The sequence below is a fragment of the Rhipicephalus sanguineus genome, chromosome 1 (genome assembly GCF_013339695.2).
Source record: "Rhipicephalus sanguineus isolate Rsan-2018 chromosome 1, BIME_Rsan_1.4, whole genome shotgun sequence".
Classification (NCBI taxonomy): domain Eukaryota; kingdom Metazoa; phylum Arthropoda; class Arachnida; order Ixodida; family Ixodidae; genus Rhipicephalus; species Rhipicephalus sanguineus.
Window position 1 is genome coordinate 16,862,910 of NC_051176.1, and position 13,685 is coordinate 16,876,594.

The 13,685-nt window shown below is 47.5% G+C and overlaps 1 protein-coding gene across 3 annotated transcripts in view; it reads right to left on the reverse strand.

The window, feature by feature from the left end:
• Nucleotides 1-13,685, reverse strand: part of LOC119389691 (serine/threonine-protein phosphatase 2A activator) — a 332,541-nt gene that overhangs the window by 211,987 nt on the left and 106,869 nt on the right. For all 3 annotated transcript variants that reach the window (XM_049413688.1, XM_037657064.2, XM_037657057.2), the window contains 3 exons: nucleotides 10,367-10,466; nucleotides 8,396-8,520; nucleotides 5,275-5,375 (listed from right to left, as the gene is read on the reverse strand). In XM_049413688.1, coding sequence (XP_049269645.1) covers nucleotides 5,275-5,375; nucleotides 8,396-8,520; nucleotides 10,367-10,466 — 326 coding nt within the window. The remainder of the gene's footprint in view (nucleotides 1-5,274; nucleotides 5,376-8,395; nucleotides 8,521-10,366; nucleotides 10,467-13,685) is intronic.

Sequence of the window (13,685 nt, forward strand, 5' to 3'; positions counted from 1 at the left end):
GTCTAGTGGGGCGTGCTGGAATGTAAAGAATGATGTGCTGAAACAAGGGCTGAACATGTACTTTCTTCTGCCAAAAAGCTATATGACAAGATAAAAACTACATTACATGGTACTATATGCTATAATGCACGATAAAAATTATTGCAATATAAGTTCACAAGGAAGAAAAATTTATATACAGTCGCCGTCCGATAAATCGGACACCGATAATTCGGACATGCTTGGTAATTCGAACAGTCGCGCGGCACCGCCGTTGATCCCATAGAGGTAATGTGTAAAGACGACCGATATTTCGGACAGCTGCGAGATCTACATTCGATAATCCGGACCCTGTCAGAGACTCGCGCACGGTCGAATCGCCAGCCATTATCTCCTCCGGCACCCGTACCATACAAAGTATGGCCTCAGAGATCAAAACGAAAGCTAATTGGTGATCTATGAGGCTCTATTTCGATCGCTACTTTATGCCTCAGATTTGTGATTTGAAATGCCGATCTTGGAGGCACTGGTCAACTGTGGGAAATCCTATCGACATCACGAACATCCTACATTCCGGTTCCTGTATCCCCGCGCTGCGCTGCTATCGCCGCCATTCTGTCGAATGCATCTGCTGTAAAGCGTTCTGCGTGCGCGTTCATTTTTATCTTGAGACTTGCTTTATTTTACGCTCTGCTATCTCAAAAGATCTGAGTTAAATTGCGCCAACGGTGCCCTCACAGCCAGCGCCGAAGGCCGCGCCGACAACGAAATGCGGCAGATACAGTCAACTGCCTATTTTCCGGACATGCTCGAAAATTCAGACGCTTTCGCGGCACCGTCACCAGCCTCATAGACGTCAATGGTCAAGAACGTCGGAAATTTCGGACGCTAAAACTCTTCGGCGTACGATTTTTCGGACTTTCTGCCCAAATTGCAGGTCCGAAAGGCAATAATTGAAGCCCCCACCTCTGCCGCGTCTATCATCTCGTAGGTTCGAACCAGCGCTTTCGCGAGTTGACCTGTTTGCGACAGTAGCAGAGTCCGAAAGTCAGCTTTGTCGCGATGCCGACGTGTTATGGGGTGAAGCGGACCGGAAATTCAAAGGGGCCGCTATCACGGCACCGTGCGGCTATGTCTTAGGGATAAGCAGTGGAAATGCACGGAGGCGTGATGGCGACAGGTGGCAAACGCGTCAGTACGGCTCAATCGCTGACAAGCCTTACGATAAGCATCTTCAGTCAACTGCTCGATAGTGCATGTGGCCTGGTGCAGTTGCATGCTTAGTGCACGAATTTAATAGGCGAGAACCCAAACGCACCACACCGCCATTCATGCTACCTCTTTGTGCGACCGCTAAGCGCGCCGCACAGACGCGTTGCCTTCACGAACGAAACCAGCTTGCCATCATACAGCGATCACATCACACTGGTGGAGATACAGGTGCACTTGGTTGCACGTAAGCGGAAGTGCGGACAGCAACGCATTGACAGCTTTTTTCGGCCACCGGGACCCTGAAGTGTCAATAAAAGTATTTTTTTTTCTGACGCATTCGTTTTTTCGGACATTCGACAATTCGGACTTATTTACATTCCCCGTGGAGTCCGAATTAATCGGTCGTCGACTGTATTCTGCAAACTTGGCAATAAAATTCCAATTTATGACGTCATAATGACGTCACAAATTTTGCCAATCTGTCAAGTCTTCTCGTGATGATAATTTTTTGCATCACTCGTCCCTCAAGCCGCCTACGCGGCACGGCTATTAAGGCCTTCGCCTTAATAGGCGTGCCGCGTTCATAAACTTAATAGGCATGCCGCGTTCATAAACAACATGTTTATTAAGGCTTTTGCCTTAATAAACGGTGTTGTGTCGGAAGCACCGTGGTCAGAAGTGTGTCTGCAATGTTGCAAAGTGTCTCCGGACAGTGGCGATGAAACGCAAGAGGCATCCAAAGATGAGAAAATCTTGCCTGACGACATCAAGTCTGGCAAACTGATTATAATCACGTGAATACCGTGAACGTAAAAAACTCAACTGCATCACAGAAGTACAATGATTTCTGTTCGCTGATTATTCTACAACATTTAATGTTTCTTGGTCCTAATAATGTACATGAGGCAGCTCAAAAAGTGGCATCTGAATCAAGAAATTACTTTTCCGGCTTGATGACGACGTGAGGCACATAGGCCACTGTCAGTGTTGTGTTCAGAAGCCTCCTGTTCTTCACGTGGAGGAGGCTCGTCGCTGGAGAAGTCGAAGCGCGGCCTCTTGCATTGCGGGCCCATTGATTCAGCATCGCCATGCCGTGGAGTCGCTGTCTCTACGTGCAATTAATTTGGCATACATTCAGCGGTCGGGTAAGGTACTTCCGAAGCAGTTGAACCGTTTCGCCCCCGTCGCTTCCGAGAAGTCGGCACAGAGCCTGCCGTTTTCGCAGAGGTTTCCTGGTTCTTTGCTGCACGGTCAGGTATTTTGGGCAGCCGTGGAAAATGCTACACACAGCATCCGAAGAGAGTGTAGGTTTCTTTCAGGCGTGCAACAGGACATTTCCCTTGTACTCTGCATGATATGTTGCGGCGATCGCTTCTTCCGCGAAATGGTTCGCGCACACATGGTCAATAGGCTCCAAAACTCTGTATGCTCTCGGAATCGCCCGTCGCCACTTATCTAAGCGCTCTGGTTCACGCGGAGCCTTGGAAAAGCGACACACACTCTGTACAAGTCCTATACCCCGACTTGCAATTCGGGACAAAACATTTTTTGCCCATTTCAAGGTGCAGCCAGCGACAAGGTTGCTAAAGGGTACTCAGCATCATACACAGCGTCGAGGTGTACGTGCCATCAATCACAGTACACGAATCAGCAAAACAAATGCACTGACAGGGCTCACAGGCACAGGGCAACGCGTTTATAAATCACAGAATGCCATGCCCGCAAAGCTTTCAGGAAGATCTTTCTTCGCATGCGAATTTCAGAATGAGCGCCGCACAAGCCCCTGAGACAACATTCTGTAGCGCCATCTCAACGAGCGCCACGAAAACTACTTGTGGCTCAAGGTCATCGGTGAACACAATCTGCCCGCGCCCTCTCCTCAAGCGGGGCGGCTAGTGTCAGCACCTAACTTATTCTTACACCGTGGTCTGGACAGGGTCTGCCAGCCAGTCTCGGTGGTTTTTTCTTCCTCAATCAACACGGAATCGTTAGTGCAGATATTTTCTGGCATGGAAAAGCAAAAAGTATGAATTAAGCAAATTTACACAACGGAGCAGTTTCAATGAAGCAGCTTTAAAATTCATTGAAAACATAGCTGGCCAACCAAAACTTTGAAATTTGCATTAATTGAAAGTTTAATTATATTGAGTCTACTGTGCATGAGCATTTTACATTTCGCCGTCACCAAAATGCATTGGCTGGGAATAGACCCTTTTCACAATTGCAAATTTTCCAGCGATGCAGTTCGCCCAACTAATAGCGGCTAGTCACTTACTGCAAACGGAGTGTTCAAGGGCAGTTTGATTGCGCTATGACGTGGAAAATGTAGACTCAACTCTCTTGATATAAACATGCATAATAAACAAGCCCCAGATACTAGGGCCTCGTCTCCACTTGAAGGAGCCGCCATTAGTTGGGTGAACATGCTGCGCAGGCACTTGCGGAATATGAAAAGGGTATATTGAACCCTCATGCTGAGCATGCGTTGTGTCCCGTCTTCCTTTGTCCTTGTTTTATTTGCACTGTTTGCTTATATTTGCCATGAGTCAACACCAACTTGCCCAGTTCTCAATCCTATGCAGTGCAACATTACAGCTCTGTGATGTGATGTGTTTGTGTAGTATTAACTTAGACAGAGGCAGAAGTGACTCTGTTGTTGAGAATGCATGTTTGTGGTAATATTTGCACACTCTGTATACATAACTTGCATGTTTTTGTTCTTTTTGCGTTCACCATGATCACCCACTACGCAATGCCTTGTGGCAATGTAGGTAACGTGCAAATAAATAAATACCGGTTATTATGAAAACAAAGCTTTTGAATTGAAAGAATAATAAAAAAAACAAAGTGAAATTCGACACGCATTAACAACCAACTGCTGAGACAGGTGAGGCATGATAATTAAACAAAGTTCCATTTAACATTCAAACCAAAAGGCAGTGGTTGTGGTGATGCTTGCGTCAACCGCGGCGGTTGACGCAAGCATCACCACAACCAGTGACTTGCACACCACAACCAGTGACCTAATACATTGGCGGCGTGTGGCAAGCCTGTGGTGTGGACGAGAAGACAAGTCAGCCCAGAACAGAGCAATGAGAGGCCTCCAAATGAGAGCCGAAAGATCTGCCCACGAAGGTGCCATGGCGGCTGTCGGTAGGCACCTGTTCTTGTCCTGTAGCTCGCAGCCCGTTTGCCAATCTTGATGGTGAGCTCCACTCCCCACGGAGTGGTCCAGGAACAAAAGCAGTGGCTGGAACAACAACAGCCCCTCAAATCCACGTGGTTCCGAGAGCCCTTGGATGCTGTTGGGATTTTCGTAATAGAGTCCAAGACCAGCATGCTGCCTCCGAGCCAGCATTCCAGTCCATCTTTCTTTGCCTCTACTGTCACCTTTTCATTGGTCTCTTCTGCCTCATTCGCCCCCGCCAACATCTTTAGTCGGACACATGTGCGTGATGGTGCTGTCATCATGTCCGAGTGCACCGTGACTTGCCACACACGACACCACAACACTGCACTGTCGACGCCACACTGTAACACTGTATGTCACCCTGTACACACACATAACAAGCTCCTAAGCCACCTCATAGAGTAAAGTCATAGAGTTTCCTACAATATTTACTAGAGAGAACTCTGGCGCTAGTGTCTATGGGAGCTGCAACGCATGGCTCTTCAGCCAGCATGGGAATGATTGATAGTACACGGATTTGTCTAAACTTCGTTCTATCAGCTCCGTTCAGCTCTGCGTCGCCTGCACCCGCTTTGTCACAAAACGAAGTTCAGCAAAAGTCAGCAGTTCCACTTCACCACTTCCACAAACCTTTTAAGGCTCACCAATTCAAATCTTGTCACGAAGTTCACAACGGTCTATTCTTTTATCCGAAATGAACGCTGAAACACCGCAATAAACAAAGCCACAAGTGCGTTCGAAGCCGTAAGCACGAACATTAGGCAAATCCGTGTATTACCTATCATTCCCATGGTGGGTCAACGAGTTCCCTCTAGGTAATTGTAGAGAACTCTATGGGCCCAGTTTAAGAAGATGAGAGACAAGAGGGCAATGACACATTCATCCACACTCACCTTGCTAATGAACTCTATGCATTCCATGAACATGTAGTCTCTCGAGTGTGCCTCTGAAAAGCCGGGCGCTGTGAATGACTTGGGCTCGATGGTTGGATGGTCTGCAGGAAAGGAACAATGCTGGCTGTTACACTCAAACCTCGGTGAACCGAAATGAGACAAGAGAACCGAATAAATATAATGAAGAAAACAAAATTCCCCTCAAAATACTCAGAGAGATGATACAGAGACCGAACCACTTTCATTCCTTTTCACTTATGCCATAATTACAACATTACAGTTAAAAAAACTAGAAATATAGTAGGCTCACGATAATTCAAACTTGAAGGGACCCCCAGCATTTTGTTTGAATTATCAGAAGGCCTCATAAATATCACTCAAGGCAACATACGAACTTGTGCTGTAATGTTTATTGTTTTTCAGGGCCGCAGCCATGTCATGACACCTCTGAAAGGTTGTCAGTAAAGTCATTAGATGTAATCAATCATGCTGGTACTCGTTCTTATGTAGCACTTGCATGCGTGTGTAATTAAGGGACAAAATGTACCGTTTCCCATAACAGCAGGTAGCACCTTCAAAATCTTAGTATGCTTTTCCGCATGACACAAGTGTACTGCGTTGAAAGTGACTTTAAAAAGCGTTTTGAATGTGATGGAGCAAGGCCAGATTGCTTCAGTTCCACCCCCCCCCCCCCCCCGCCTTTCTTCGTCAAACACGCATTTGTTGTTGCGCGCAATTTGGCTAGTTTGGCCGCTTTGTAGGCTGACAATTGGCTTTGTTTACTCCTGCTACCGATATAAGAACGCATATGCTCAGCTAGAAGTAACAAAGGCAGCAGATATATTAAGGCATGGACAAGCAGAAAGTATGAATTGAATGAATTTTTGCAATAAAGCCGTTTGAATTAAGCGGCTTTAAGATACATTGAAAACATAGCGAGCTAATGAAAAATTTGAAATTTCTTTTAATTAACTGAAAGTTTGAATTATCGAGAGTAAAGTACTCTACGCCTTCCCTATTATGATCCTGATGTTGATACAGTCGAACACGGATATATCGAACCCACATATATCGAATTTTCGGCTATATCGAACTCGTAAATTATCCCCTTGAAAATCCTTTGTAAAAGTATAGAAATTCGCACGTTTATATTGAACGGTATTTTTACCTGCCATCAGATATATGGAACGGCACGAGAGCTGGAAGGTCCGCTTCGGCACTCGCTGCACGCGGCACCGCGCCTCCGCCGACACCCGAAACGCTCGCAAAACGTGAGGGGAGAGGGCTGTACTCCTGCTGGGCGCGTTCTCCAACTTGCGGAACGGCTTTTTTTTTCTTCTTTTTTTTTCTCTCTCTCCTTCTCTTGCTTTCTCTGCGTTACCGTCAGCTCGGACAGCAAGAACAAAGGAGCCGGCGACCTCCTCCTTTCGCCTTTTCTTTCTTTCTTTTTTGTTGCTGTTTTGTGAGTTTTGATCAGCCAACCACAGCCCGCGCCTTACGTAATTGCTCAGCCAACCACAGCTCGTGCCTTTCGTACATCGCTGCTGCCCTCGCAGGTAGCTGGGTAGCCCGGATAGCCATCGCCGCCACCGTGACTGATCGCGAGCGCTTTGTTGGCGGAGTCCACCTCCGCGAGTTTTCGCATACCACCGCATTCCTCTTTTGCGTGCATGCTGTGCAGAGGCGCTGCGGACTACTTGAATTTTCGGCTTCTCGTGTAGCAATGGCCAGCGTCAAGATTCATACTTGTAGTGCACTTCCGGAGGACACGGACCAAGAAACAAGGAAAAACAACACAAGATGATGCGCAAACTTTGACATGACTTTCTTTATCCTATGGGAGAGATTGTGGATGTACGGAATGACAGCCGGTCTTTCCAATCTGCCACTCGACCTCGAGGGTTGCTCTATCTTCCCTGTAGTGAAGATTGCAAGGGCCTTTTCTGCAACCGAGCAGATAACCTTATCCGGGTACAACGTCTTTTTTAACCTGGAAGTCTGTGCTTCAAGGCTGGCCGGTACCGTGTGGAAGCACGACTTCTTGATAGCCTGCTGAACACAAAGCAATGCCACTCCTCTTTTTACCAGTTTCGACTGCCCAGAATCGAACCTGACTAGTTCTCTCCCCTATGAGCACCTTGTTGAAGAACAAGGCGGATATCAAGGCAAAGGCGACGGAGCAGCGAACAAAGTTTGCGCATCATCTTGTGTTGGTTTTCCTTGTTTCTTGGTCCGTGTCCTCCGGAAGCGCACTACAAGTATGAATACGTACCGACTAGCCCCTATTACCGCCCTACCAGCGTCAAGAAGCGCAAGAACCTTGAGTTTGCGACGAAGTTGAAAGCCATACAGCATGTTGAGGCGGGCAAAGAAAGTTCGACGGTCGCAGACGACATCGGGATACCACGACGACATCGGGATACCACGGAGCACTATGAGCACCTTGTTGAAGAACAAGGCGGATATCAAGGCAAAGGCGGCGGAGCAGCGAACGTCGGTAGCCTGTCGTGTGCGCGTTCCTGCCCACGGGAAAGTAGAAAAGGCACTCTATGCCTGGTACCCTCTTCCCGGCTGCCGTTCCACCCGAAGTGTCTGCGGACAATTTCGTGGAAGCGGACTGCAATGTTCAGGCTGTTGCGAGCCTCCCTGACGAGGACATTGTAGCTGCGGTTGCAGGGACCCAGGATGCCCAGGCCGACAGCTCAAGTGACGAGGAAGATCGTCCGGACGAGGCGGCGGCTACACGCGCATACTTCGCCGCTGAAGTGCCGGCAGCGTTCGGCTTGATTCGCCGTTGTTGCGGCGACATTGAGGGAACCGGGCTGTCACACCTGGACAGCCTCGATAAGATCGAGGCCAGCATCTTCAACTTCATTTCGAAGACGAAGAAGCAGGCCAAGATAAGCGTTTTTTTTTTTTCATGCAAATAAAACGTTGTTACATCGTGTGTGCGGAATTAGTTGTCAATTCTGGAATGCGCCGATTGTAGGTGATCGTCCACCACTGGTAAGGTCTCGGGGCCTGTATTTTTTTATATCGAATTTTTCATATATCGAACTAATTCGCGATCCCCTTCGAGTTCGATATATCCGTGTTCGACTGTACTTTCACAGTGCCCTACCAATGAGCTGCCCACTGCCCCAGATGAAGGGCAAGAACTGGTAGTCGTCGAGACTCCAGACGCCATGGCTTCCAGCAGGCTCCATGCGGTACTGCAGTTGCAGGTGGCGCACCAGCTCCAAGTATCTGTGGTCAGATAACAAACCAGATAGCATTTTCCTCAGCTCCGGATTAGAGGAACAAGGGCAAAACTGCTGAGCATACTGAAATGCTCTTCACGGTGGCTTTAGACGAAGGGGAATACAATGTTTCAACAAAATAACTTTTGGGGGGGCAAAGTAATACATGTTGCTAGAATATGTCTCCCAATCATGTCACCATGATCTTGAGCCGCGTGCATGACCCTGTGATTCGCTGCGGCAAAGCGTTAACGGCCGCTCGGTGATGGCGCACCGGCTGGGCTGAATACAGTAGCTAGGCAGCAAAATCTCAAGTAAAGGCCCACTGAAACCGCAGAGCAAAAGGAGGTCAGATTAGCACACCAGAGAGAAGCTTACGAAGTGCAGAACTGTGCCAAGATTAAAGCTACTGCAGCAACACAAACAATAACAAAGAGACGCCTAACTTTCTAATAAAACACTGTGTGCACAGTCTTTGCAAAACCAAGCCAAACATACCTTTCGCTTCTGATAACTAAATTTACAAGAGTTAAACCACAGCCAATTTTTTACTGTTCAATGCAGAACAAACATATTAAGTTTATTTGTCAAGATAATTAGTTATTGGGCTATTGTGGTATGAAAAAGGCAATTTACAACTCTACTTGGCCCCAGATTTCGGTCACAGGGTAAAAGCTGTCCAAGCCTAGGTTGAAGTCTAGAAAAAAAAAAGGGACTTTATGCAACATTACGTGAAATTGCACTTGAAGTAGAAAGACTAGAAAAAATTCTGGCAGATCCCACACACTGTGGAAATCAATGTCATGCGAAGAAGTTAGCAAGGAGCTGCCTATGCCATATTGTTTGGCTTTGAGACCAACGTTATGAGGTGAATTGACATTTTTCTGTAAACTGCATAGTTTGGTGCGTCCAACAGTTTGCCACCGCTTGCCAGCGTTAGCAAGCCAACACTATGAACCAATACACAACAATGGCAGGGCCAACCAGTGTTCGCCTTATACGATTAAATATGGTACATGTCGTGGAACATGCCACTTGCAGTACATTGTGCATATTGCGGTATCCCAGGTAAACAGATGACTGCAATGATAAGTTGTCATTTATGACATTCATCTCGCGCAATACATGACATGCATGCCATGCTTTTCATTACCGCATGTTTGCAATGCATGCATGCACATTCTGGTAACCGTGCTAATGAAACGACCACGCGCACTCCCTTTTTTCTCTGGTGGGAAAACTTTGCCTACACCTTCTTGAATTTTGGTGAAATTCCAGGAAAGGGCCCCCCTTACACTTTGCTGGTACTTTGGACTAACTGAGGCGAAGGGGGGGGGGGGCACTTGCTCAGAATTCTACAGTATATAGCAAACTGACAAAACGACCCCCATGGCGTCACAATGGCACCTCATTATGTATGTATGGATTGAAATGCGAGAATTTAGGGCTAAGTGATGCACTACTTTTGTTTCCACCACCTTCTGTTTGTGTCGTATTGAGAAAACTTCAGCTCCAACATTTATATAAGAGACAACCTTATTTTTAGCGGTGAGTTTTGCAGCAACAAGACACGGTGATCACGAGAAATCGCTCATACCAGTCGCTACACTGAAAGTTCTGATGTCACGTTTCAATCCGTGAAGACTGTACATGGCATGCAGGAGATGATATTGACCTACCATTCTTGTTAATCACACACTCATGTCATGCCATGCCAATTTGGGTATGTAACAAGTTAATGAAACGACCACGAGTGCACGAAGCCCTTGTCACGCATGTCTTGATGTAATCAATGGGCCTTTTTCTGGGGGGTCACAGGAGTGTAGACATATGAATGCCAGCTGGGCACATACCTCTGAAACACACGTAGAACGACTGCAGTAGAGTCTGCCTCAGTAAAGGCTCCCACTTTGAATAGGCAGCAGAGGAACATGGCAAAGCTCATCTCGTGACCTGCATGAAGTCAGCAAATAGCTTCCTTACATCAAAACTTCATTTTCACTTCTTATGCAAAGTATACGGTCAGTGACAGATCTTTTTTTTTTTTACGTGGATTATGCCCCAAAAAAGTTCAATAAGGACCATGATCTTTCAAAATGGTATCCTAGGTTCTACTCTGTAGTTGTATGCAAGTTGAGAAGTCTGGAGAGGAGGCGCCACCCAGATGACTGAATGGCCAATCGCCTCCACAACTACAGTAGCAAGCCCCCACCAATTTTAGTGCTCATTTCAAATTTCCGCTCAGCCATTGAAGCAGGGGTGCAACAACCGAAATAGGATTTGAAGCAATTTTTGGAGCAGCAAAATGTTGCTATTGGAGCACAAAGATCCAAATTTGGAGCAGGCTGCGAAAAAAAGCCTGAATTTTTGAGCCCGAAATCTCAAATTTGGAGCAGTATAACAAAGAAGGCTTACCTTTAGAAAAGAAAACAAAAATACGTAAAAACCATTCAACATCAGCTAATTCGTGCACAGTGCACGTGAACACTGCTATTTCAATAAAAGCAGTGTGTGTTGAGCCACCCCACAGTGCGAACAATGACTAAAGTCCACATTAGCATTTGCAGGACCTGTCAAATAATTCGACAGGCACTGGAAATGCTAATGTGGACCTGCAAACCTGGCAACCTGGAAATTTGGGAGATTCGCAAAGCAGGAGCAAGTGGGGGTAGCAAGAAATGAAAACTGGCATACGCTTTTGTCTATTGTTTCTCAAGGCCGCAGAAACGCCATACACAGCAGCTCCAAGTGATTGCCAATAATTTTTTAGACGTCAGCGATCATACTAGTTCTCGTAATTACACGGCACATGCACGAATGAGTAATTAAGGAACACAATGTGCTGTGTTCCTGAAAGCTAGTACTAATAGCCCCTTCTAAACCTCAGTGTGCTTTTCCGCAGGACACCAGCGTACTGCAACAAAAGTGGCTTAAAAACCGTTCTCCACGCAATAAAACAAGCATCAGGAATTTTGAGAACTACTGTCCTTTTCTATTGCGATAGCAACTATATGGACACTCGACGAGTTTTTGCCGTCATCTCCCGTATAAAGTCCAAACTGATAACATATCCCTGTGCATAGTATGTTCTACCGTGGGTAAAAGCGCGCGAGTGCGTGCGACGAATGCGGCTGAAGCAGATATCAGACCAGCCAGCCCATCTCCGTCACTTGGAAGGCGCATGCGATAACACCACTCCGCTCGGGAAGCCTGTCATCGAAGCAAAGAGGAAACGCCCCGCCTGTCTTGAACGAGCATGAAAATACGCAAGAGGGGGGGGGGGGGGGGCTGTCGCTCGAGTAGCAACTTTTGAACTTTGATTCTAAGAGCGCGGTCGCGATCGCTGGCGCGCGCGCTATCTCGGCAGCCATCAGCAGGCGGCTCATATGTCCTGCTACGTGCTGCGCTCCCATTGCGAAGACACTGTGCAGAAAGAGCATCTTTCCCTGGAAACGCCGTATTCTCTTACACCAACGTTTTGTAGAGTTATGCGAGATCGGATAGAAAAGAGTTTGCTGCCAGCCTCACTTCGTGTAGGATTACAATTTGTTGCTATCGCATTCATTGCTTCGTCCTTCCAGTGAAACTGACTTTTTTTCTTTTCTTTCGCGAGGGGTTAGGGTTAGGGTCTGCGCGTCTGTATTGGATGACGATGCCCACACTGCAGATGACCAACGCGGCCTCCATTTCTCGCTCAAACTTGCGCAACTGAGGAAATTTTAAGCTGGTCGGGCATTTTGGCGCAGTGTGGCGCAATTTTAACAAATTTCACGGTTTTGGCTCAGCTTGGCGCAAACATAACGAATTGTATCAAATTGGCGCAATTGGCGCAGCTGTTGCATCCCTGCATTGAAGTCTTCTGATGGCCTTCAGTCGTGCTAATTTAACGGCTTTGTGTGTTTTATGTTCTTGCCCGGTGTTGTGTACGCCCATCTTCAGAAGTTTATACTGCCACGTGGTCGTGATGTCGACGAAGGCAGCAGTCAGCATGTCCGAGATGAAACTCTTTATTAGGCCGAACTTGTGGCCGGGAAAATGAAAATTCAGCTACAGCAATAAACTGATAGCGGCGAACAGAGCGTCGACCGTCGATCAACTGACAAGTGGTGAAGCACGTCGGCTTTTATACAGGCGCTATCGAACTTTCCAGCGATATCGCTGCTTGTTGCGCATGTTCTAGAATAAGCTCGAGCATTCGCGTCTTGCGCGCAATCTTAACAAAACGATCTACAAATCTCGCGAAGCTTCTCGAACACTGAGACGCGGTTCGCGCTGAGCGTCGCTGGCAGTCTTTGTGGGCGAAAACGGAATACAACAAAAGTGATAATAAGGAACGCACGTGGCAATGCCCCCCTCTGAAAAAGCATCGTCCCGATGCTTAAAACACAACATGGGGGGGGTAAGGTCAATGCATGCAACAATAACAATAAAAAAGAAAGTACAATAAACAATAATCGCAAGCAAGAAAGTATAGTAATAAAGGAAAAGTACAGCCTTCAGAATCACTAACGCGCGTAATACGGCTTGAGGCGCACAACATGGACGACTTCAGGTCGTGCACGGCGCCGCTGAGAGTTCGTAATGCCGTCAGGGACAACCTCGTAGTCGAGTGCGCCGAGGCGTCGAAGTACCCTGTACGGTCCGAAGTATCGTCGAAGAAGCTTCTCACTAAGTCCCCGTCGGCGTATTGGCGTCCATACGCACACACGGTCACCGGGTTGGTATTCCATGTGGCGTCGTCGAAGGTTGTAGCGGCGGCTGTCAGTCGTCTGCTGTTTCTTAATCCGTAGGCGGGCGAGCTGTCGTGCTTCTTCGGCGCGCTGTAGGTAGGTGGTCACGTCGATGTTTTCCTCGTCGGTCACGTTTGGTAACATGGCGTCGAGCGTCGTTGCCGGGCTCCGTCCGTAGACCAACTCGTATGGCGTCATCTGCTTCGTTTCCTGTACGGCCGTGTTGTACGCGAAGGTCACGTACGGAAGGATAGCATCCCACGTCTTGTGTTCGACGTCGACGTACATGGCCAGCATGTCGGCGATGGTCTTATTTAGACGCTCGGTGAGGCCGTTGGTCTGTGGGTGGTACGCGGTGGTCCGGCGGTGGCTTGTGTGGCTGTATTCCAAGATCGCCTGAGTTAGGTCAGCCGTAAACGCCGTACCTCTGTCGGTGATGAGA